The 24757-nt window shown below is 40.8% G+C and overlaps 1 protein-coding gene across 3 annotated transcripts in view; it reads right to left on the reverse strand.

Moving 5' to 3' along the window:
• Window positions 1-23659, reverse strand: part of TRIM36 (tripartite motif containing 36) — a 40171-nt gene extending 16512 nt beyond the window's left edge. Inside the window, exons 1-4 of one of the 3 annotated variants that reach the window (XM_069492317.1) lie at window positions 23597-23659; window positions 11543-11777; window positions 2358-2683; window positions 50-196 (exon numbers count right to left, since the gene is read on the reverse strand). In XM_069492317.1, coding sequence (XP_069348418.1) covers window positions 50-196; window positions 2358-2683; window positions 11543-11777; window positions 23597-23659 — 771 coding nt within the window. Of the gene's footprint in view, window positions 1-49; window positions 197-2357; window positions 2684-11542; window positions 11778-13875; window positions 13909-21378; window positions 21507-23596 lie in introns of those variants that run through there. The other 2 variants (XM_069492318.1, XM_069492319.1) reach the window with 2 other exon arrangements.
• Between the last annotated feature and the right edge of the window lie 1098 nt (window positions 23660-24757).

Consider the following 24757-nt stretch of genomic DNA (forward strand, 5'->3'; position numbering starts at 1 on the left):
TAAAGTTATAAAGAATAAAAATTCAATTGCAAAAATAAATAAGTCCTACCTTTAAGGTTTTGTAGGCACTGCTCATAGTGGTTACACGGTGATTGGAATGGTTACCACCCAACTTACAGAGATGGCAAACTGGCCTCCTACATAATTCACAGTACATGTTTATTCTCTCTGTTTCATGTTCTGGGCACATTAAAATCTATTGTGTAAAGAATAAAAGCATGATTAAGGATTTAGGTTTCAAGTACTCTGATAAAGTCTCCAAATACAAATATTTGCTTTGTAAAATCACTAAATGAATAAAACATAAAATGAAATAAACATGATTGATACATCACAAGAAAATTCTCTATATCAGAATTACTTTTCTTCAGTTTCAGGGTTGAAATGGTTAATTGAATAAGTACTTGTTATTTCTCCAAAAATGAAAATTTCATTCCTATCAGATTCAAGTGGAATGAATGCTTAACCAAGTTAGAAAGGCACTCTGACCACGCTGAGTAGGCAATTCCTAATGATCATGATCAATACTTTTATGAAGTACCATAACAATTTATGAGAAGCTATGGCTTCACCATCCTTACAAGAAATCTGTTACTAACAGTATGTTGGAACACTTTATGACATAAGCTTCCAGATATGTTTGCTTCTTCAAATTACTTACAAACACAATGACCAAATTTAGAACTGTTTTTCTACTTGATTAAGCATTTACTTTTTTATTTATTCAGTAAACTGTCATCATAGGAATATTTGAAATTTTATGTAAAATAACTGCTTTTTACTTTCATTCAGAAGAAAGAGGGGATTTCTTTAGTATGTTAATAAAATCAAAACGCTGTTAATGATTCCAGTAGATTAGATTTTAGGCAACCATAACTGATCTGATAACTCAAAGATATTTACAAAAAAAAAAAAAACAGTCCAATATAAAAAGTCCTAATACCAATATATAGGCTCAGGAGAAAAACAACCGAAAAAGACTTCAAGTATGTCCAAGTTCCTACATCTCAAAGCCATTACATTCAAAATAAAATACAAAGTTTGGCTTTCTGCAAGAAATGATCAAAAAAACTCAAAGTTATAGGCAAATATTCAACAGGATAAGGAACATCCTTTTAGAATTTTACTAGATTGAATAACACTAACTACTTCAAAGAAAAAATACATTTTTCTCAGTAAAACTTATTCTTTGGTTCTCTTATCAATCTTTCATTATATTAATATTCATAAATACAAAATATAAGACTATAATTTACACTCAATCATGAAATCCTTAACTCACAAAAACACAAGCCTAATATAATTCATTTAATAATCATAGGTTCTTTCATGATAAAATATTAATAGTATTAAATTTAATTACTCATTTAAAAGAAATATTAAAACACCAGATTAAAGTCATAAAATTTTAAAAATCTATGACCTTGAGCATTTAAAATGACATGAGAAAAATAAAGCATTAAAAGATATTTGATAAATCTATTGGCAGACTGACACAGCTTGAGAAAAGAATTATTCAAAACATGGAAGCATACATTGTTTTTGTTTTAATCTACTAGTCCTTCACTATGTAATATGATGTAAGAAACAGCTCAAAGTTTCAAGAAAATGTTTCAGATTTTTTCCCATTTTTCTATTACAAATTAAATGTTTTATGATTAAGAATGCAAATAACTTTTAATACCCATGCAAGTTACTAAGTTGTAAGGAATAAGAACTTTTAAAGTATCAGCTATAGTTTTTTTATCTCTATAAAACATAAAGAAGTGAAAATATCCAAAAATCATTCTTCTTTTCAGTCACATAGCAGGGCAAACAATGCATAAAGTTCTTCTGAGCATTATTAAAGAAATTACACAGATTGTTTAAGAAATGCAAACTATATATATAATATACATATAACCATTAGATCACAAGCTTCAAAATATCAGGCTGAAATTACTCTTATTTATTCTTAATACAATTTTAGCTAACTAAAGACATCAGAAAAATATTTTTCCCAGTCAAATTTGTTAGGCAATTACAGATTTATTACACTAAAGCACAAAGGCTTTTTAACTTTAACCATTTGGATCTTAGAAATTATGTCTGAGATAACTCAACCTCCTTTCCATTATTACTCAGAATTAACATTATGAACATTCATTCATTGTATTGTATCACCCGGATTGTAATAGAATGAATCACAATATTACCCTCTAAACTGTTGGGGATGTTGAGCCCCACCACTAAATAATTCCAATGACTAGGCCTTCAGTTCTCTTATCTGCTTTTAAAGTTATTTTCTTTCTGTTAAGTTCTAAACTCCTAATAATTTCTGTCATAACCTTAATACTCTAAATAAAAACTTCACTTACCTTGGGTCTAAAATTGGTAGTTGGGCCCACATACTCATGCTGAGCTTTTACAGTACCCCAAGGGTGATAAATTTTGAAGCATTCGTTGCAGTAGCTTGCACTACAATCCATGCAACTTTTTGTGGATTCTTGAGGCGGTGGTTTACAAAGGTCACACATAATGGCTGTGGCTGCCCTAGCTGCTTGCCGGTATCTTTCGACAATAGTTTCCAAAGTGAAATTTCGAAACAGGCCATTGATTCCTCGTTCTCCAAGATCCACATCATGCTCACAGCCAGGGCAAGGAAAAACAGTTGTCCTAGGGGTCAATGAATTGCGCTTCCAGCCTGTGTAATTGGTAAGTCTTTGTTTAGTTACATCAGTATAAAAATGATTAGAATGAAAAAAAGAGTCATGTTTTAGAAAGATACGTATCTACAAATATATTACAAAAATATAATACCCAAAGTGGCTCCATTTGAATCAATTTGTATTCTGTAAATGTTTTAAAAACTTCAGTATACAAAAGGTAAGCCCAAGTTATTGAATAGTTATCAAAGAGAAAAGGAAAATGTACTATAGTAAATCCCATATAAAATCAAACATATATATAAAGGTAAAACATATAATACAATACTACATGTGGTCAGGATCTTTTAAAATTATATAATTAACATTTATAGTTACTTTTATATGCCATATCCAAAGACATTTAAATGAAAACAGCCTTAGCTGACAAGAAATGAGTTGATACATGAAAAAGCAAGGGTCCTTAACCTAGAGCCCATGAATATGCTCCAGGGAGATGCATGAACTATTTGAAATCGTGTGCAAAATTTTCCATCTATATACATATGCATACTTTCTGGTTAAAAATCCATAACTTTTATCAGATTCTCAAAGGAATATGTGACCACAAAATTTTTAATAACCAAAACAGAGGGTTTCCCACTGTAGTATTGTTTTATGTGGAAAAACTCAGTAAGCAAGATCATTAGTTAACTGAGTGCAATCTACAGAAGAGTGAAAAACTCATTCATAGACCTAGAATTTAGTGACTTTAAGAGGGACCAACCATTTAATATCTTCTTATGACCTGAAACAAAGAATCATTAAGATTACTTAATTCAGTAAGCCAAAAGTTACTCAAAAAGAACTACATATAATTTTACTATACACACACCCATACACACACACACACACACTAAATGACCTTATACATCACATTTTTGTTCAGTATTATTACCCTTATTTTAACAAATCAAGAAAGCAAGACATGACAGTCCTTACCTGCTGTTCACAGGAATCCAGAGTGTCTATTTATCGCATGTGTATGTGTATCATATTCCCTACTCCCATTTATAAATCTATTCTTAAGAATATGCAGTCTTTGTTATCCACAAAATAACTCCTTTAATATAAACACAAACTTCTTAACCTACAGCCTTATTTCATACTACCATGTATCCAATACCAAAAATAAATGGCAAAACTTATTATAGTATATCACATTTAGAAAAGGTTTTTAAATAGCTACATTAATATTTGCACATGACTACCATCACTCAAAAGAGTATCTTAAAAGATATTTGGCATGATACTAGTACAGGTAAAATTTAGCAATCAGCCCACAATATTATTTATTTGAAGTGACTCTATAGCATGCTAAATGACATCGAGCCCCAAAAGCTATTTATGCAACAAACATGCAAAATATTTTTAGTATCTTCATTTAAAGATATTTTAACCTTTACATTTTAAAATATTAATGCATACAAAAAAGCAGCCCCATAAAAATTTGAAAATCCTACCTAAAATAAATTCTTGTAGTAACTCTAGAAACATGCAATACAGTCCAACATCTTTCACACCACAGCAGGCATATAATGAAATAAGCAGCAAAGCTACTTTTAAAATACATGCCAATGAAAATTTCATTTAGGGGAAAAAAACAAGCCAAACAATTCCGGAAGTGATACAGTGCAGTGGTCAAGTTTAAACAAATGGAAATTCACACTTAATTGCAGTCTTCCACATATGAACCAAGTGATGGAAATTTAAATAAATGGATAACTAATCTCAATGTTTTAAAAATGGGTTTTATTGGTTTTTATGAAGGTTGTGATAAAGTAATGGGATAAAATTAAATTAAATCATGATAACAAAATCATGCTTTACCATGTACACTGGTGACACCCAGATTTTGGTCTTCAGAAATTTGAAAACAAAAGTGCGTCATCCCTTTTCTGTACACCTCTGTTACTTTTACGTTAAAAAATAAGGTGTAAAACATCACGCTGACCTTTGTAAATCAAATATTAAATCAAGACGAGTAATTTTTCATATAATTTATTCAAATAGATATCTTGACTACTTTTCTAAACAGATTTTGAAAGCTCTTGAGTATTTCTTATGAATGCTAAATAACTTTTATTTCATCTGCCTTATACTTTTACCATTGTTTTCATTAAAAAAATAGAATATATGTTCAAGGCAATAAAGAAAGCAGGACAAATCTAAAGGTATTCTGGGAAGTAAACCTAATGAAAAAAAATCAAGACAGTAGAACTAAGAATAAAACTTTAATTTAAATTTAACTTTCTACTTTCTGTAGTTGTGCTAATACAGTAGCCATTGGCCCAATGTGGCCATTTAAATTTAATTAAAATTAAATAAAACTAAAAATTCAGTTCTGTGGTTGAAATAACCACATTTCAAATTCTCAAGAGCCACTGGTGGCTAGTGACTACCACGTTGTATGGTGCAGGGTTGAACATTTCATTATCATGGCAAGTTCTATTGAATAGTTCGGCTCTATAGCATGATATAATGAAAAAGAAAACTAATGATGGCTTGGAAAGGTAAGGAAGTAGTGTAGACCAAGCAATGCAATTTTATACATCCAACTGAATTTGTGGGGCCAATAATATTTGCAAATTATGTGAATACTATCACCTTGTGGAATCAATTCTTTTCCCTACGTATCTTTACTTCAACAATAAACAGTAAGCATAAATAATGATACAATTTCAAAATAAGACTCCAAAAATTTTTCAAATTGGTTTGTAGCAAAACCCCCCAAAGGTCAACTTTCAGTCATTTGTTTAACGATGTAAATATCAACAAGAAAATAAAATATTTCAAAACAAAGGGGAGAGTGTCAATTCATAAGTAACAGGTTCCAAACCTCTGCCACTTGCATCCTCTCTCATACTCTGTATGCATCTTCCCCACTGCTGCCCCTCAGCCAGTTAGCGGACCACCTCTCCCCACACTGGACATTCGTGTTGGGCTTCTTGGTGTTTGGCAGTGGGCTGACATCTTACGCCACCACCTTAGTGTTTCTTTTGGCATAACCTGATGTCTATGACTTACAGCTACCCTTTGAGTATTAATTAGCATTCTCCAAACTATAAAAATTATTTGTCTCAGCTACCCTCTGAATAAAAAATGAGTAATAAGAAATTAACTTTTTTAAAAGCAAACTAGTCCCATCTCTCCTCCTAGTTACTAGATTTCAACACTTAAAATTCACAGAGACTTACTAAAGCCTGTAAGAGAAAGGATCACATGTGGCTTCTAAAAGTGGCTTTAAGATTTTTAAATCAAGAAACTCAGGAGGAGGAGGAGAGGAAAACAGAAAAGGGATAAATTTCAGGTGTTTATTATTTTCCAAGGAAACAGAGGGTATCACCAGCAACTCACAAAAAAGTAGTCAATGTTATTTTAAAGGTCAACTGGAGTAAAAAAATTATTTTGAATAAGATAGGTTGGCCCATCTTTCTTCTTTTTTTCTTTTTTAGAGACAAGTTCTTACTTTGTCACCCATGGTAGAGTGCAGTGGCGCGATCATAGGTTACTACAGCCTGGGACTCCTGGGCTCAAATGATCCTCCGGCCTCAGTTTCCCAAATTGCTGGGATTATAGGCATGAGCCCCCATGCCCAGCTTGGTTTGGCCCATATTTCATACAGAATCAAATACTTCAGAAAGCTTAAAAAGGAAGTGTACATTATTTACCCACAGGTGGGTAAGACTTCAATGTTAAAACTCTTTTGCCAAATACTTTAAAACATTAACAAAGAAAAGAATCCATATACATAAAACAAGCAAAGATTATGTTATTAACCTCAAAAATTATCAACACCTTTAATCAAATTTTTCAATACATAAGAAAGTACAAACTTATTTAAACCTCTTAAATGTAGTGATATTAAACTTTGTTCCACTAAGTAAATGTAAAAGATTTTTAAGATAACATATATAAAAAAACAAAAGGGATATATGTCATTTCCTTCAAAAATATCTTGCCATGTATACTGACAAAATGCAAGCAAAAATCAGTGTTCCCCCTTTAAAACATCAGAACTTGCTTGGAAATTTAGTCCTGTTGACCTTTAAGTCATTTCAGACCAATTTATTCACTTTCTACACAATTTTGAGGACTTGACCACTGATGTTTGAGAACCTTATATACACACAACATTACTTAAATCTAACACTATACTGCCTGCGGCCACAAAAGCAATAAAACATTTTCTACCTCTCCACCCCAAAGATCTCCGTTGTGATGCTGTGAACAATGAACAGAAAGCTGGATTTAGAATTTAATTTCAAAGAGAAGATTCACAACTTGTAACAAAAGATAAAGGAGTAACTGTGTCCTGCACATAATACAATTATTGAATTAACAGTAAAAATGTGTTTTTCCTGGTATACATGTTATTTATGAAGCCAGCAACGTAAAACATTCAAACTATCTTATTAGAATTCAGAACTATATCATTGTTGGTACAGCACTTAAGGGACCTATACTTAAGAGACCAAATCTGTAAAAATACAGATTTTTATTTCTAACAATCATATTTCTGGTAACTGTTGGAAATACAAAGTAAAATCAAGCACCTTTTGACTTTTTACTGACCTAAAAACTGTAAATAAATATCCCTAAAACTGTCTATATTCAACAGGAGAATACAAAATAGTGAAGAAGCTTACATATATATGACCCAAAGGATACAGTAACATAGATTTTATTTTTGTATAATTTAATATGCTATTGTGTTACACACAAACCTTATTCTCCTTTCAAGAGACTCTCATTATTTTTCAAAAAAAATCTGTCAAATGTCTAATGCAATGTTACCCAAAAGAAATATATGAGCCAAAAGTATAATATATGTAATTTTAAATTTTCCAGTAGTCACATTAAAAAAGAAACAAATGAGGCTGGGCACCTTGGCTCACACCTGTAATCCCAGCTCTTTGGGAGGCTGAGGCAGGAGGATCACTAGAGGCCAAGAGTTTAAAGCTTCAGTGAGCTATGATTACAGCACTCAGCAAGAAACAAGTGAAATTAATTTTAATAACACTTAACTGACTAAATCCAAAATACTATCATTTCAAAATGTAATCAATATAATAATTATTAAAGGCCATTTCACAGTCTTTTTGTATGCTACATCTTTGAAATCCAGTGTGTATTTTATTTACACTCACAGCACATCTCAATTCAGACTAGCCACGTTTTAAGCCCTCAATGAGCACACGTGGCTAAGTGGCTACGGTACTGCACAGTCCAGGTCTAATTAATCCCTTTATTAAGCCAGTGGCAAAACTAATTTTTAGAATTCTATTCCTCCCATACCAATCACTCAGAACAGGGTTTCTGGTTTCCTTTTCAAGTATGTCTAAATTATAAAAAAAAAAAAAAAAAAAAGAAAAGAAAAAAAGAAATCTGTCATTAAAAAAAAAAGAACATTACTTAGCCATGAATCTATCCAAAGGAAAATTATAGGCAAATGCCCAATAACGTAGAATAAGTAATATTATATTTGCACTGGCTTAAAATATATTTCTCTTGGTTTAAAACTGGTGATCATGCAGAGAACAATCCTAAAGTTTGCATTAACTTGATAAAAACCTCCAGAAATGATTACCATACTTGGAGCATTCTCATCCTTTGGGTGCTCTATTAACTTGCACTGTATATGGTCTTGGTAAAGAACTATGCTGTCATTACTACATCTCTCACAAAGCTTTGTATAATGCTTGGCCATATATGTCTTAAAAAAAAAGAAGGCAGGTCTACTTGTTTATCATCCTTCAGCATTCAGCCATATCTGGTAATCACAGGGCACTCAAATACTTGTTGAATGAGTGAATGCAACTGGTATTCAATAAGGCATGGAACTTCAGTGCCAGAAAAGATCTGGCAGGTGACAGAACAACTGGCCCGATGTACCACCCAAAGCAGAAATACCCTCCACAATATTTGCAGGCAGTGGTCACCCATCCATTGTTCAAAACAAAGACTGCAAACACTGATGTCCCAAAAGCTGGATGGATCAGAGCCAAAGATGTGTTTTGACTGTCCTGCCCTATGTTAAGCTGACATGACATTTTTAAATAAATTGCCAATATGTAAAAAATCATATTACACATAAACACCATTATCAAGTTTTTGTATAAAACTAATAAATCTGACAAATTGGCATCCCCAAGCCGACATGATAATTCACTGGTGCCCAGTGGGTACTACTACCCCTTTAACAAGGCATCCATTTTAGTCTCCACAGTCCCAAACCACGCCCACCTCTCCAACAGGGAGGCCTAGAGTCAGCTGGCTGCTGTCACCTGGGCTGCTGGATTTATAGTTGTTGAGTTAATGGGAAAATAAAATATTGTCTCTAGAGCAAAGAAGTAAAATGAAACAGAGGTCTGCTTCATTAATGCAACTGTTTGGTCCCTGCAGCATCTAAATTTAACACCTATTTAAACACTTCTACTGGCAGGGATCTGATTGAATGAGGCAGCCCATTTCATTTTTGGACAGCTTGTGGGGTGGGAGCAGGTGTTGTTTTCTTACATGCTAAGTTAAATCTGCCTTCCTAGTACATCTACTTATTTATCTGGAACCTTTGCTAAAGATACCCAGTGTACTCTTTCCATCTGCAAGACAGCCATCATATTGTGCAGTCATCCCTTCTCCTCTCCTAATTGTTCTTCACAGAAAAGTTTTCAAACTCTTCAAGCACTCCAAATTCCCCACCCCTCAGGATGGAATCTGACTTTATAGGGTTCTTCCTAAAGAAGAGGGAGGAATACCTCAGTCATTCTATTTCTGATCTAGACAGTGGAATGTATGGTGGAACAGAGCTCTTATTTTTAAAAAAAATGCCACTACTACTGAATATAAGCGATTGTGGCATGCTCTTTGTAGCAGAGGTTTGTCATTCAACAAATATTTATTAAGCAACTATACAGGATCATGCTAGGTTAATTCCTGAAAACAGAAACAGTTAACTATATTTCATCTAGTACTTCATTTATGAACCATATAGAAACCAAATCTTAAGATTAAAAGCCTAAATAAATTATAGAATTTCAAGCAGGGCATGGTGGCATGTGCCTACAGTTCCAGCTACCTGGAAGGCTGAGTAGCTTGAGGATCACTTGAGCTTAGGAGATTGAGACTAGCGTGGGCAATGTAGTGAGATTCCCTCTCAAAAAATAAGTAAGTAAATAGCCCAGGCATTTATGCCTGTCATCCCAGCACTTTGGGAGCCCATGGCAGGAGGATCACTTGAGGCCAAGAGTCAGAGACCAGCCTGGGCAACATAGTGAGACTCTGTCTCTATTTTAATTAATTAGTTAATTAATAACCAGTTTTTTCTAAAATATGATTTCATGAAATACATATGTGAGCACAATCTAATTACAAGTAGAAATACAGTACATAACTAAAATTCCATTTGTTTGTGCTAAATATTAATATACAAAAAGTAAATTTTCCTTAGTCAATCAACCAGGGGTCCCCAATTAGCCAATGAAGGTCTACCAATAGAATATCAAGTTTTATCTGGTAGGACGATTTCAAGCAATGGTATCTTTCTCCCCTTCCTCAATGTACCAGACTGGTAGCAAAGAGAGAAACAAAAGTGATGACTTCACAATGAGCATGACCCTCTCTGTCCTCATATTCCCTGCACTCTCCCAGCTTGCCTGACATTCCTGTTTTGTATACATTTCTATATGTGCAATTATCTTCTAAGTAATTAGTGATTGACATTTTAAAAAACCCATATTTTTAAAATAGCATATCACCCTTTAAACAAATCTACTCTTATCCACTCTCTGATAGAGCACACAGACATTAACATCACCCAAGCAGACTCAATATCACAGGGTAAATTAAAGACATTCTCTAAAACACAACTTAGAGAGATTCTTTTCCAAAAAGGTTTTTTGCAATATTAAAAAGCCACTCCTATAATTTAAGAGGGAGAAACTGAAAAATTGGACAAGAGGATTATACTTAAAACCTCAAACTCAAAATTGGGCAGAGTTGAAGCTCTCAAGTCTGGTACTTGTGGTCACCCACGTACTCTCCTCCATACCAAAGATACAACTAACATGATGAGACTATGGTATTTCCACCCACCTTGGTCCTCATCACTAATTTATGTACTAGGATCTGGCCCTGAATTTCAGCATCCCCAGTGATTCAAATTAATTTTGATCTACATTAATCCTGCATTGGCTGTCTAGGAAAAAAAGTAACACTATTCCCAACAGGAAACAATTGGCCATGGGATAAAGGTATAGAATATGTGCTATACATCAAATTAGATCTTCTACACATTACTACAGATTCTGATATTTATGATATTCAAAATCCTTATTTCAAAAAATATTATACGTTAAAACTGAATGAAGATCATAAAATCCTCAGGTGGGATAAAATGACACAAAATAATTCCTCTAAAAAATTCTTTAGGACTAGCCACTATGTAGTCTCATCCCGTAATTCTGCAGTATTTATTTATATATTACCACATATGGATATTTTCCTAGTTAGTACTTCAGTAGTCCATTATTTTATCATATCAAGGTCAGAACATCCCCTAAAATACAGATGCAGTTAGTAAGGAGCTTAACACAAAGTTGGTGTCAAATATTTAATATCTTTGCTTGACACTTTATTATGCTAAAAAAATTTAATATCCACTTTAAGTGCATGTCAAAAGATAACAAGAGTTCACTCTGACGTTTTGAGAGGAGGACCCTTTATAATTACAAATTCTGTTTATTCACCTGGAGAAATTAGCCCTCAAAATGACAAAAATAATTTTCCTTTCACAGTTACCACTGAACACATACTTATCTATAAGCCCTCCCTCCTCCCACCAAGGTTCCACCACATACCTGGTCTGTTAATTCTATCAATTTTATCCATGCTAGGGGAAGGGAGCCGAAGGCGAGGACTGCTCTGATTGGAGTTGTCTGATCCCACGTCATTGAATGAATCATCAAGAGTCAGTAAGAGTTCTTTTACACATTTATGACAGATACTATGTTGACAAGGGAGAATCAATGGGTGGGTAAACAGCTCCTTGCATGCTGGGCAAATGAGCTCTCTTTCGATATTCTTAATGGTAACCTTAAATTGAGGGAAAAAATCAGAGTTAAAGGCTCTTAGTGGGTAAATACATTAACATTTTTATACCTCTTGCATAAGTCCAAGTGTTTGCCTTTCCAAAAAGAATTAAGAAACAGATTTTTTTAAATTCTGAAGTTTCTTTTCGACTATGAAATTTGATACCATCACCCCCCCCCCAATATTCACAGCACAGAAGTGAAGGGACACAAAATAATAAAAAGAAAGTAAAGAGAAAAAATTAGCATAAAATATTAGGAGATCATAATATTCTGTCAAAAATTATAAAGATGCAAATCACCAGGAATAATCCATTGATTTAGGACTTCATGAATCTTAAAAGTAGATTTCTTCAATAAGAATTTTGAATACAGCACTAAGAATAAGACTGTATTCCTATTTGGTGAATTAACTTTGTGACGGGTACATAACAAGAGCTGGTAAACACTAGGTTAGCCAGTGTGTTCACAGAACCCTACTTGAAATCTATTTACAAGCTGAATTAGCAATTGTCTACATTAAATGTGACCATTTTTCATATGCTGCAACTGTAATACAGCTAAAATGTTTGAGGTTCTCGAGCTGCATATCAAAGCAGTTATCTTAAAAGCACTTTATGAACACTAAAAGGATGTAGAGGATCCTTTTAAAAGGGTACACAGGCACCACTGTAAGTGCTCTTAAAACAGCAGGCTTTCATTATTTTAAGTGAGAAACATTTTAAACTCATTACAATTAAAAAAAGTTTGATGACCTCATACCAGTTTTCCCAACCTTTCCCTATGTAGTTTTTTTCATGTATTCCAAACTTCAAACCTACGAATCCTATAGTCAGTATCTCTGCAATTTTAATGACAGTCTAACTTTAAAGTACCCATAACATTGTGCAATCATTTCAATTACTAAAGATACACAGAAAATTAAAATTTAATTAATTCACTCAGTGTAATGAAATAAAAATGTATATTAACTTATTCCCCCTACAGGAACACAAAGTGCTTTAGTAATCCCTAACAATTTAACAGCATTAGCGCCAACTGGCTTTATCATCGTGAGTGGGTCTTTCAATGCAGTACCTCATGCTGCATCACTCAAATGTCTAATAAAGGCCCACATCATGTCACAATGTTAATAAATTTGGAAAGATAAACACATCTCACAATTCACATCTAAGAATTTAGAATATTCACGTCCTATCTCATTTCACAAAGGGCTTGACATCTAATTCAAAGGAAAATACTGTCCTGAATGTCCAAAATAGGTTTAACACCCCATTTTACGGATAAAACCGTACAGTCACTTAAGGTTTACCTCTCCCTGGGGTAAGATCTAAAAATCATTACCATTTTTCTTGTACATAAAGCAATGTCCTGAATCTGGCTTTTTAATTACAATGGCTATAGAGTAATTCTTCTAAAAATTAGTGTTCCTTTTATATTCATTGAGGGGGAAACGATCTGATTAAGAGAAATGTGATGTGGTGGCTCCCTCAGTTAAACGGTTTCAAAGGGGTTCGTCGGGAAACTTCGAAAGAATTGCATATGCGACCCCTTCAAACAAAAACACTTGTACCCCGACAGCTGCCAGGGCCCTGGCGCGCTCCCCACCCCCGCGGGCAGGCAAAGCCGGGGAGGAGCCTTTGCCGGCTGGGGCGGCGGCGGCAGGCTCCGGCCCGCGGGGGTCCAAGCCGGACTCCAGTCCAGCCCCACGGCGTCCCCAGACAAAGGGCGACCCAACACGCGCGACACACGCGCCCCAGCTCTCTGCCGGCACCCGACTCCCTAAAGAGAAGTCATTCGACAGCCTGAACTCTATTGGTGAGCCCTGCCGGGATTCCCCGAGTTGCTCAGGTGGGCAATCACCGGATCCGCGCTCTCCTCTGGGCCCAGGAGACCCGCCGCGGGTGGAGAGGGGCGCCCCCGCGTGCGGAACCCGGCCCGGGCGGAGACGGCGAAGAGGAAGCGTGGCCACCGCAAGCCCTCCCTCCTCCGGGAGGGGAGGCTCCCCAGCGTTCAGGGCAGAGGAAAGAAAGAGTAAGAGCCGGGGGCCCCGGCGCGCCGCCAGCGAGGTGGGAGGCGGCCGCCCCTCTCCCCGCACTCACCAGCGAGTCTGAACCATCTCCCTCCATGGTGCCTTCTGCCAGGTGTCATCAACGGCAGGGTCCAGACAGGCACCCCGGACGGGGTCTGGTGGGCGGGTCCCTGCGGCGGCCGTAGAGCCTCGGTTCGAAGCTGGAGGGCGAGCTGGTCAGCCGGCTCCGGCCAGCGGACCGACGCGGTGAGGAGCAAGCCGCGGTGGGCGAAAGCACAGGCGCGGGAGAATCGAGCTCTGCCCCCTGCGACGGCCCCGGGAATCCCGCCCCGCGGCCAGCTGCGGCGGCGGCTCCTGCTGACTGCGGACGGGCCGGCGGCCGCGCTGAGACCCAGCGGGGGCGGGGCCGGGGCGGGGCCGTCTCCCAGGCAACAGCGCCAGCCGCACAATGGAGGCGGGGCTGCCGGTAGCGGGGCGCCGGGGCGGCCGGGCGCCGGGGCAGTGCAGGCGGGGTGTGGCGCGCGGTTGGGCCCCGGCACCCTCCGCCGCCACCTCTCCGCCGCCACCTCTCCACCGCGCAGCTGGCCCCTCACTCCCATCCGGGCCCCCTGCCGGGGCTGGCAGCCTGCGAGGGGCGGAAGTGAGGCCGAGGGCGGCGCCGGGGCGGGGCCGGGGCGGGGCGGCTCTGCAGCGGCCGCCTGCAGCCGGCGGAAGCCTTGGCCCGCGCGCCGCGCGGCACGTCTGCCTTTCAGTTTGCTTTTGCAGTGCTGGGTGCGAAGCTCCACAGAAAAGCCTCACTTCCTGGCTTTGAACGCGGTGGTGGCGGCGAGGGCGCGTCGGGGCCACCTTCCCTGTGCAGTCGCAGCGAGCACCGCAGAGCTGCGCCCTCTGAGGCGACCAGAGCGAGACCCCGCCCACCCTGCCACCGCCCCCAACCAGGCTGGGCCTGGGGGCTCCCCCGGGTTGGACATTCTCCCCGCCGGCTCTTCCCACTTCTCTCGCGGCTCGATTCGCCGGATGAACTTCACAGTCCCTCACTGGTCACCAAGCACTCGTATTCTGCCTCCTGCTGCTACACACTGGGGCGCGGTGCCTCACACACGACACCTTGCCAAGTGGCGTGGGGACAGCCCACAGGGCAGAACTGCCACTCCCGGGTGCCGGCCGGGGGTCCCGCAGCCGCTCTGCGGTTTCCCGGCGCAGACCTCCGACCGAGTCCCGAGCCGCTCCCGCACCCGCGCGCCACGCGGGGGGCGCCCGCCGAGGGTTGGGGCGCGCGCTACCTCGGGGACTAGCAGCGTAAAGTCCACATACCAAGGATCGAGTGCGAGTCTTCTGTTTTGGGCACACGGAGAACAAATTAACCTGAGATTGTGTTAAATCACGACACTAACTTCCCGTCTGGCTAAATAATTCAGCCTTGTAGATCAGACTTTAAGAACAGGTGCCCTAAACTGCTGGGTCCCTCTAGCGAGGTAGCCCATTTAGGTTTTGAAATGCATCCAACTTTTATTTCCTGTTTTGGGAGAAGTCTCCGGCTGTGGCAAGTTCCGCCGTCTTCCCCACGGCTCTGTCAGAAGCGGTAACCTCTTCTCCAAGCCCGCAGCTAAATAAGGGTAGCAGTGCAGAAGAAAGAACAGCAAGGGCCTATGCTGGCAATTGTCTTGAACGGAATACCCTCAATTTACAGACGAGGTGCAGAAAGGCTGAACGCCTTGCCGGGGAATGACTCGGCTGTTCTGATCCGGATTAATATACCCGTTCCGTGGCCGCACGAGCTAGACCTGAGAAGGCTTCCTTCCCGCAGTTTCTGAAGAGTGCTAATCAGGAGGGAAATGAGGAAAATAACAAATGCCTGCGTGATTTAGGTACCTAAATCAGGTCCTATTCCATGTGCATATATAGATTTTTAAAGCCTCTCAACCATTAAAAAGCATTAAAGTCCATTTCTGTTTTTAATACTGGCCTTTGGGTTAATAATTTCCCTCCAGCTGTAATTTCACATCCACACACCAGGATAGTGCTTTGGTCCAAAACATACTAGTTGACAGAGTAAAGGCGATTAGAAGGCTTCATTAACCTGAATTAAAGGTAAAACTGTATAAACAATATTTGGGTGAAAATAAATTTTAAAGGCCTTCCATTATGCACATCAAACTTCACTGAGATACCATTTTCCACCTGATTCACAGAGTTCAAAAATTATTTTAATACACTTGGCAAAAATGTGGGGGAACTAAGCACTTTCAAACTTTTTTGTGACAGTGTACATTGGTACAGCTTATTTGAAGGGAAATTTTGCAAATCCTATCACAAATGTTAAATACTTATACTTTTTACTAAGCAATTTCACATCTCACAATGTCCCTACTGTGATACTTGCGTGTGTACACAAAAACATGTGTACAAAGATCTTATTGGGACTTTATGGTAACTAAATATCTATCATCTATAATGTACATCCATACCATGGAATACTATGCAGCCGTTAAAATGAATGTAGTGATGAGAAAGGATTTCTAAAACATAGTATTCAAAAAATACAAGACCATATGAATTCTGTATGCTGCCATTCACATTTATGCTAATATAGGCAAATAAATAAAAATAAGTCTCTGGAATAGAGCGCAAAAAATGATACCTATTATGGAGAAGTAATGGGTAGAGTCAGGTGTACAAGACTTGCTCTTCACTCACATTGTATTGTTTGCATTTTATATGTGCATGTTTTACTTCTAAAACATTTTAATGTAAAAAATTTATTTCTATTTAATCCATAAACTTTTTAAAGCAAAAGGGGAGGGATATGTTGGAAATATGAAAACCACCATTTGAAACCATCACTTTCCCAGTTCTCTAGTCATTTTTAGCCTTGGCTGCCATGCTGTGGATCATCTCATCAACTTCTCTCTTCCAACACCCATACGTCCCAGCTTCCCAGTTCTCAAAGTTATCAAGACCCTTCCCAGTTCCTCAAGTTAAAATCCTGTGTGTTTTTCATCCTTTCTTCTTCCCTCTCCACCACTGGTCAGCCTCAAAGCATACTGTTTCTTCTTCCTCAGGTTTCGTTCTTTCTCATTGTCACAGCTGATTCCCTTGTCCACCCGGAGCCTCCCCTCTGCATGCCTAGATTACAACAACAGCTATCAATTAGGCATTTCCAGATGACTTTCCATATGTGTAGCCCTGTCCTTGTGCCTCTATGTGCAAGGGGCAAAACAAGCTATAGTCCGGGACCACAAGCAGCTTGGTGTAGGAACGTAAGGGGAAGGGGAGTATGTGTATGGGATTGTATTAGAACATGTGTGTGTTGCGGGAAGGGGTTATAAGAGGGTTGGTAAACTTGCAACAACAAAGTAAGTCTGCTAAAAGATGGAAGGCCTGAAATACTATGCTTTTCTGTAGATGCTGGGAAACTTTTTTGAAGGCTTTTCAGCAGGAATAACATGAAATATCTGGGTTTTTTAAAAAAATTATTTTTATCCCCCCGTTTTGCATGGCATATGCTATTTCTTGGTGCCCATCCCTCCCCAGTTTGGAGTATCCTAGCACCTCCTTTTCCCATAATTTCTTTTAAAATATGGGTCAAAATTCAACACAAGGAAACCTATTCCATTTCTATTACCCCTCTCCCAGTCTGTGGACCTTCATTCAGCACTCTTGCCTTCATTGTGATATCCTGCACTTGTTGGTATTACTTAATTTCTCTTCTATCACAAGGGCTCTTCCATCTTGTAGGTCTCACATTCATCTGCTTCATGAAGCCCAGAAGGTCAATAACACCCTTTCCCCAAACATATACAAAATTCAGGTTATGGTAAAACAGAAGCTCAATAAATGTTCATTACTTGCTATTTAAAATATAAACCTGTTGCTTTGTAAACCATATACTACTCACTAAGTTGACCTGGTGTCTTCCCATATTGACTCCTATTATCCACTAGGAGATTAAATTCCTGGCTGGGTCAGGTCCCAGTGACCATGGTGTATGTTTCAGTCAGTGCTATGAGGCACCACTGGCTCTTAATCAGTTTGGTCTGAGATCAGATAGGGTTCTGATCAGATTCTTTTAGTATGTCCTAAGCAAGAAGTAGAAACAAAGTGATATGGCCACATACCCCTAAGCCTTGCTCCCTGTTGGGAACCCCTCGTCATTGAGCAACTAACTATGGGTACAAAATCAAGAAAGCCCCTGGACTTATGGAAAATAAGGAAGATAGAAAGTAAATCACAGGGTTTTACAGTAGATTGGCACACAGATTGTCTGTACTTCTGGTTATCAGGGGGTTATAGGTGATGGGACAATGAATGGCACTGTCTATCAATTATTGACCAAGCCTCTGACACGCCAAGGTTACCAGTCATAAAGTGTTTCTATGGGAACAAAGGCAGGGGAGAGGAGTCCAGAGAGCCAGGAAGTTCAGATTTCTACTGCCTGGCCAAATCCTGCTCGTCTTTCAAGATGCAGTTCTAGAGCCTCCTTCATTTTAGTCTAGTTTTCATTGATTGTCTCCCCTAACTCTGAACTCCTTTAGCACTTAGTCTTACCGCTCAGTTTAACACAACTACATCCTCTCAATTTGTACACTAATGTTTGATGTTTTGCAAGTCTTATCTTCCCAACCATTTAAGCTTTTACTTGTTAAAGAGAAGATTCAGTAGGCATTTACCTACTAAACAGTAGTACCAGACCAACAGTTTGAAACTGGGGAGATGAGAGGAACACAGTGCTGCTCTGACAGACATTTTTCCATTAATGACAGGAGTGTAGTGGCTGCATAAAACTGGTAGACAAATAGGTTTCTTGGCCAACCGGAGGTGAACAAAATTGCCAATAGTTTGAGGTTGTCTAGCAGGTCCTTTTTGGCCACATCTTATTATTCCTCCTCTTAGGGTTGCTAGATTTAGCACATAAAAACACAACACAGTGTTAAATTTGAATTTCAGATAAATAATGAAATTTTGTAGTATGTCTCAAATATTGCAAGGGACATACTTGTACTAAAAAGAGTTGTTTATCTGAAATTCAAATTTAACTCTATATTCTATATTTTATCTGGCAACCCAACCTCTACATCATAGTGATCACAGTTTGGATTTAAGGTGTCTCAATACCTAATAGCCAGAGGTAATATCTTTCATTTATTGAGGACCTCTTATGTGCCAAAAAACAGTATTAGGAATCTTGCATAAAATATTCATTTGATCCTTGCAATAACCCTATGAAATAGGTATTTTTTTAAAATTAAATTGATTTATTTATTTTAGAGACAGTCTCACTGTTTCTCAGGCTGGAGTGCAGTGGCACAATCATAGCTTACTGCAGCCTGGAACTCCTGGGCTCAAGCAATCCTCTTGCCTCAGCCTCCCAAGTAGCTAGGACTACAAGTGCATGCCACTGCTCCCGGCTAATTTTTTAATTTTTTTGTAGAGATGGGGTCTTCACTATGTTGCTCAGGCTGCTCTCAAACTCCTGGCATCAAGGAATCCTCCTGCCTTGACTTCCCAAGGTGCTGGGATTAAGGCATGAGCCACCACACCCAGCCACTGGAATAAGTTTAATTCTCTTCAGAGGATACAGGTAACAACCATAAATCCTCCCCGCCTCCACCCAGAGATTTAAGTAATATGCTCAGGATCACACCACTAGACACCAAAGAGACAGGATTCAATGCTGGGTCTCATTCCAGCATCCCTATTGCACTGCCAGGTAAGTGTAAAACATATAATTTATAATTTCATTAAAAATATGATTTAAATATTCTTTTACAAAGTAGTTTAGAGTATACTTTTTTCCCAATTATCTTTAGGAAAATGTAGTAAAATAAATCAGAGGAAAATTATATTTGTGAAATTAGCTATTTTCAAAATGGCATTACAAAAGTCTAAATCTTCTGTTTGCCTTCCCTACCCCCTACAGCACACACATTTCACCCAGTCCCAAGATATAAAAAAAAAAAAATTTTAAAAACACTTTGCAGTGGACACAACCTTACCATTAGCACTCCAGTTTAGAGTTTAGCTGTGTGAGCAACTATCTATTCATCCTTCTGAAACAGATCATTTGGTGGTATTTTTGTTTTGGTCCCAGGAGATGTTTAAAACCTTACATTAGTCTAGATTTCAGGATTTTCTAAACCTAATTCTTCAGAGGATAAGTGTTTTCTTGTTTGAAAGTAAATTTTGTGTTTGTAAAACTTCTTGAATTTTTTTGTGCCTCAAAGATGTTCAAAGTTAAAATAATAATTCACCAAGTAATGGTATTATTGCCTGTTTCTCTATCAAAATTAAATGTAAGTTTTCCAAAGCCTCTTTTTTTTTTTTTTTTTTGCTCAAACTATTGTACTCCTTGGTTGTGCCTGAACAGTAATTATTGAACTATGGGAAATGGGATATACTTTCTGGGCTATTGATATATAAATAAATATGCTAGATTCTCAAAATATAAAGAGGTATACTAAATTTAAATTCTATGTTCCTTGTCATCAAATCTTCATTATATGATTTCAGAAAAGTGTATGATGACAATAAAAAATCATTGATGCAAATCTTTCAAGAGACCAAAACAGTTTGAAAATACTGCTATGAGTAATCCTAGATATTGACCACAGATTTGGAAAACTTTACTTTAGTCCAGAGAGATGAGTTGCAAAAGAAACAAAAAGACAGCTTTCAGAACTGGTAAATTTTCACAGTTAGTAAAATATAAGGAAATACATTTACATTGATTTTTAAACCTCTTGAGAATTATAACTGTACTTCTAGGGTGTTACTTGATGAGCAGAAAGATCACAATGGCAGGGATCACTGTGTACTTTAAATATTAAAGTAACCATAACAATAGAGTAAAATAAGCTGATCAAGTTTGTCCTGTGGGTTTTAGGTTACCCTAAGATGAAAGGCTCACCTCCCACAGTCAGAAAACACACAGTAAGCTCATTTAATTTGAGGTAGACACATAAACTGCTGCCACTGGGAAGGGTAGTGGATTGGAGGTGGGCATGAACTTTCACTTTTTACTCCGTAAAACCTTGTGTGAAGTTTGAATATTTTGCAACAAGCATAATATTCAGGCATTAATTTTATAAAATTCTAGAGCCATGTATCTTAAATCAACTTACATACGGTGTTTGAGAAGTCTAGCACAAGGATAAGACGATGTCTGGGGGGAAAGTGAAAGAAATCATGAGGACCGCCAACTCACTGGTCCCAACTCCGAGGGAAGAGAGTGGGAGGGGGCAGGCCCACTACAGGCCTCTGCACTCCCGTAACTCTCAGGATCAGGCCAGTTTCACGTTATTCATTGCATTACTAACCTGAACTACAAAGCGGAACCTAACTCCTCAGAGGAAAATAAAGCAAATCAACCTCAAAGGGCTGCTATTCCATGGCTGCTATCCAGTCTTCAAATCCTGTATAACCACACACAGAACAGGGGTTTCAAATAGAGCTGGGATGCGGGGAGCTTGAGGAGAGTGGATAGCAGATAGGCTTGTGTTGAAATAGTCAGGAGGCTACTACTGACCAACCCAACCCCCTTCACCCCCCAAAAAGGACAGAGGGAGGCACTGTCCTAAGTTCTTCCTGGGAGAGCCTGCTTTCCAACCCCAGAGATTTCAAAGGGACACTTGGCCTCTCCAATTTTGGAAGTCCCCTGAGCATGCTCGGGTCTGTTGCTGAAGCCTGATGAAGAGGGTCTGCCTAGTAAAGAGAGGCAGAGAATCCACAGAATGAAGCCAAAAAGTTATTTTGTTTTTGTTCTTTCATCACAGTGAGCATATTGTGATGAACATATTGCTATTCTGAGAGGGTTGTTTTGGGTTTTATGTGACTTAATTATAAGGAGTTTTAAGGATTCACTAATGGCTCTGCCCTACCTCCTATTTAGTGTTTCTGGAAGGCTCACCTGTCTGCCTCATGGCCACCTGGGGTGTTAAAATGCAGATCCCTGGGTCCTGCCCCAAAACTATTCTCTCAGAATTCCAGGGCTTGCCTGCCTTTGAAGGAAAGCAAAGCCAACTAATATAATTCTGGCTTACTTTGAAGAATGTCCTAGCACCACAGGACAAAACTCACTTATCAGTCATCCCAAGGAGTAATCATTTGTTTTGTAATCAACAAAAAGGCATTCTTTTTCCTGCCTGCCCCCCATCCCCAGCCCTCATACTTCCCAAATAGGTGCCCCTGTCAGACATCGCCCTTAGCCCTGGCAGCCCTTAGACCTGGCAGTCGGGGTCCTGCTGGGCCTCCTGCTCTGTAGAGGGCTGGGTTCTGGCCCTCCTCTGGCTGTGCGCCTCTTCACCCAGAGCCAGGCTTTTCTTCTGGGCTTCTCCTCTCCCCAGGGTCCATTCTTCAGAGGACAGAGCGGGCTGCAGTATGCACCCTGGGCCAAAGGGCTGGTAAAGAGGCGGCTGTTTGGGACGACGAAGGCCTTGGATGTACTGGCCAGCGTGCGAGCGGGAGGCCCCTCAGGTGCAGGATGGAGCCCCAGTTGCAAGAACAGAACAAAGGTTCTCCATTTGTATTTCTGGCCTGGGCTTTAAATGGGAGGGTGGCCTGAGGAATAGCCCCCACCTTCGAAATGTTAATGAGCATTTTATTTCGGATGAACGTGTGTTGTGGTTGCAGAACAGGAGAATTCGGGGAGGCGTATGGTTTGCCTGGGACCCTTTAGGCTGGCAGTGCATTAAACCGGCTCCCCAGCTCTGGGAGCCGCAGGACCGTGTGGCCTGCAGCTAACACTACTCCATACTGTACCGCGGCGGAGTCGGAGTTAGGCGGTGTGCGACTGAAGTTTCAGGTGCTCACTCCGGAGCTGCAAAATCATCCCTTCTCCTTTCAGATGACCCCACGCAGGGAATCAGGTTCTCCTCTGTGCCATCACCTCTTCTCGAAGCTCCATGCGCAGAGGGCGAACGCACACGCCCTCTCCCGCCTTCTCGCCGCCTGTGAGTCCCGGTGCAGCCTCGGTATTTCCCGACACGTCCCGGCTGCAAACCACTTAGGAGCCTCTCTGGGCAGCTTATGGGATGCAGCGCGGAGCCCAGCCTCCCTCAAGGCTCTCTGCCCAGGCCTGGCGCCACCCTGCCCCGCTGAGGGCGTGGTCGCGAGGACCCATCGACGGCGCCATCCCGGCTTCCTAAAGGCTCCGGGACAGGTGCGGGGCTGAAATACGGCTCCCTCCAGCATCTTCCCCTCCCCACCGAAAAAAGGTTGCTCGAAATATTCCTGGCCTGGAGCCGCGGCTAAGGACCTGGAAGGAGGGCTGAAATCGGCAAGGCAGGGCGAACCGAGTGCTGCCCTTATTTACCGGCCACCCAGTCTGACTGCGCGCTGAACACGCTCCCGCCCTCCAAGCCTCCCCACCCGCCGGCCCGACTCTCCCTCCACGCTCCGCGCCCAGACAGGCGAGGTCACCCACTCGAAGTCACCACGCTTGACCAGCCCAGGGCGCGCGGGAGAGCGCCCCCTCGGCCACCGCCCAGCCCTCCTCTCCATCTCTGCACGCTGGGCTGACCCCCTGCGTCCTGGGAACCCCCGCCGCAGCTCAGTTGGCTCCAAGCGCTCCCGAAAGCCCCCTTGGGTCATTAAAGAGATGCCATGCAATAAAGAAAAGGTGGCTACTTTGCATTCTGCAGCTGGTGGGACGCCAGGGCTGAGAGCACGGACCCTGGGGTTCTAGCCCCCTGCCCTGCCAGGGCGCGGGAAGGGACTCGACGCCCACGGCTCCAGGCCAGGTAGCGCCCGGAGGAGGGGGCCCAGGCCGCGGCGCCGCGCGCCCGATCACTTACCTTGCCTTTAGCTAGCAATTCCATAATGTAGCCAAATTCACTTATTTCCCCCGACTCCGACATCTTTACGACGCTTCACAAACTCCGGAGTACCGAGACGGGTGCATCGAATTTGTCCTTTCTTTTCTTCTTCTGTTTTAGTCTGAGTTTCGCCAAGCTCCCCGCCAATGTGCTGTTAACGAGGAAAAGTGAGGAAGCGGGGCAAAAAGCAGGACGCGGGTTTGGGTGGGACGAAGGCCATGGGGTGCTCCGGGGCAGCCCGGTCCAGCTCCCGCGGCGGAGCGGTCGGGGCTGCGCGATGTAACGGAACAAACCCGGGCGGCGGCGGCCGCGCCACCCTCACCGGGCGGAGCCGGCGCGGAGGCCCCGCCTCCTCGGGGGTCGCGGCCGCGCCGCCGCCGGGGGTCTGGCGCTGCGGAGACAGACAGACGCGCACACAAAGCTGTCTGCGCCCGGGGTGGCGCGGACCCGGCCCGACGTCCCCTGGCCGGCTGCAGCGGCCCTTTATCCGCCGCCGGGGAGGACGGCGGTCCCGGGCTCTCCGCGCGAAGACCTGGAAAAAAATCCTCGTCACACTGTCTGGAGGTGCGAGGGCAGAAAGAGATGAATGCGGAGGACGCACAACAAAGGATCTGGCTGCCAGCGCCGGAAAAAAAATAAGTGAAGGCCCAGGAAATGGCAACGCCGCTTCTCAAGTCAGCCTTCCTGAAATCCAATAGGTAACAAAGACCAAGCCCAGCGCTTCTGAGATGAGAACAAATACCAGGATTGTGTTTTAAACACTCTAAGTGTGTAAGGTCGATCGTATCTACATATCCTCTTGATACTCCACTTTCCCTTAAAAAATAATTAAAAAAACGCAAAAAGCATTCATGCTAACCAGGTTCTTCCACACTCTCATCCTTAGTTACCACAAGCCCACTTTTCTAATTATTTGTTTTATTGATTGGATTAAACATGCAGTGCATGCTTCTCACACTGTATACTTTTCGTAACAGCAGCTTCCGGAGGAGGCCGCAGCTGAAATGGCCCCTTAGCCCATACCTGACAACCTGTGCTTCTGTTGAGAAGAAAACTTGGCTGAACAAAGTCAGTCCTAGTCTTATTACTACATTCCAGGCAGTCTTTTATCTTTCTTGAAAGGGAGAAAAGCGATAAGGA

This window comes from Eulemur rufifrons, chromosome 17 (genome assembly GCF_041146395.1).
Source record: "Eulemur rufifrons isolate Redbay chromosome 17, OSU_ERuf_1, whole genome shotgun sequence".
NCBI lineage: Eukaryota > Metazoa > Chordata > Mammalia > Primates > Lemuridae > Eulemur > Eulemur rufifrons.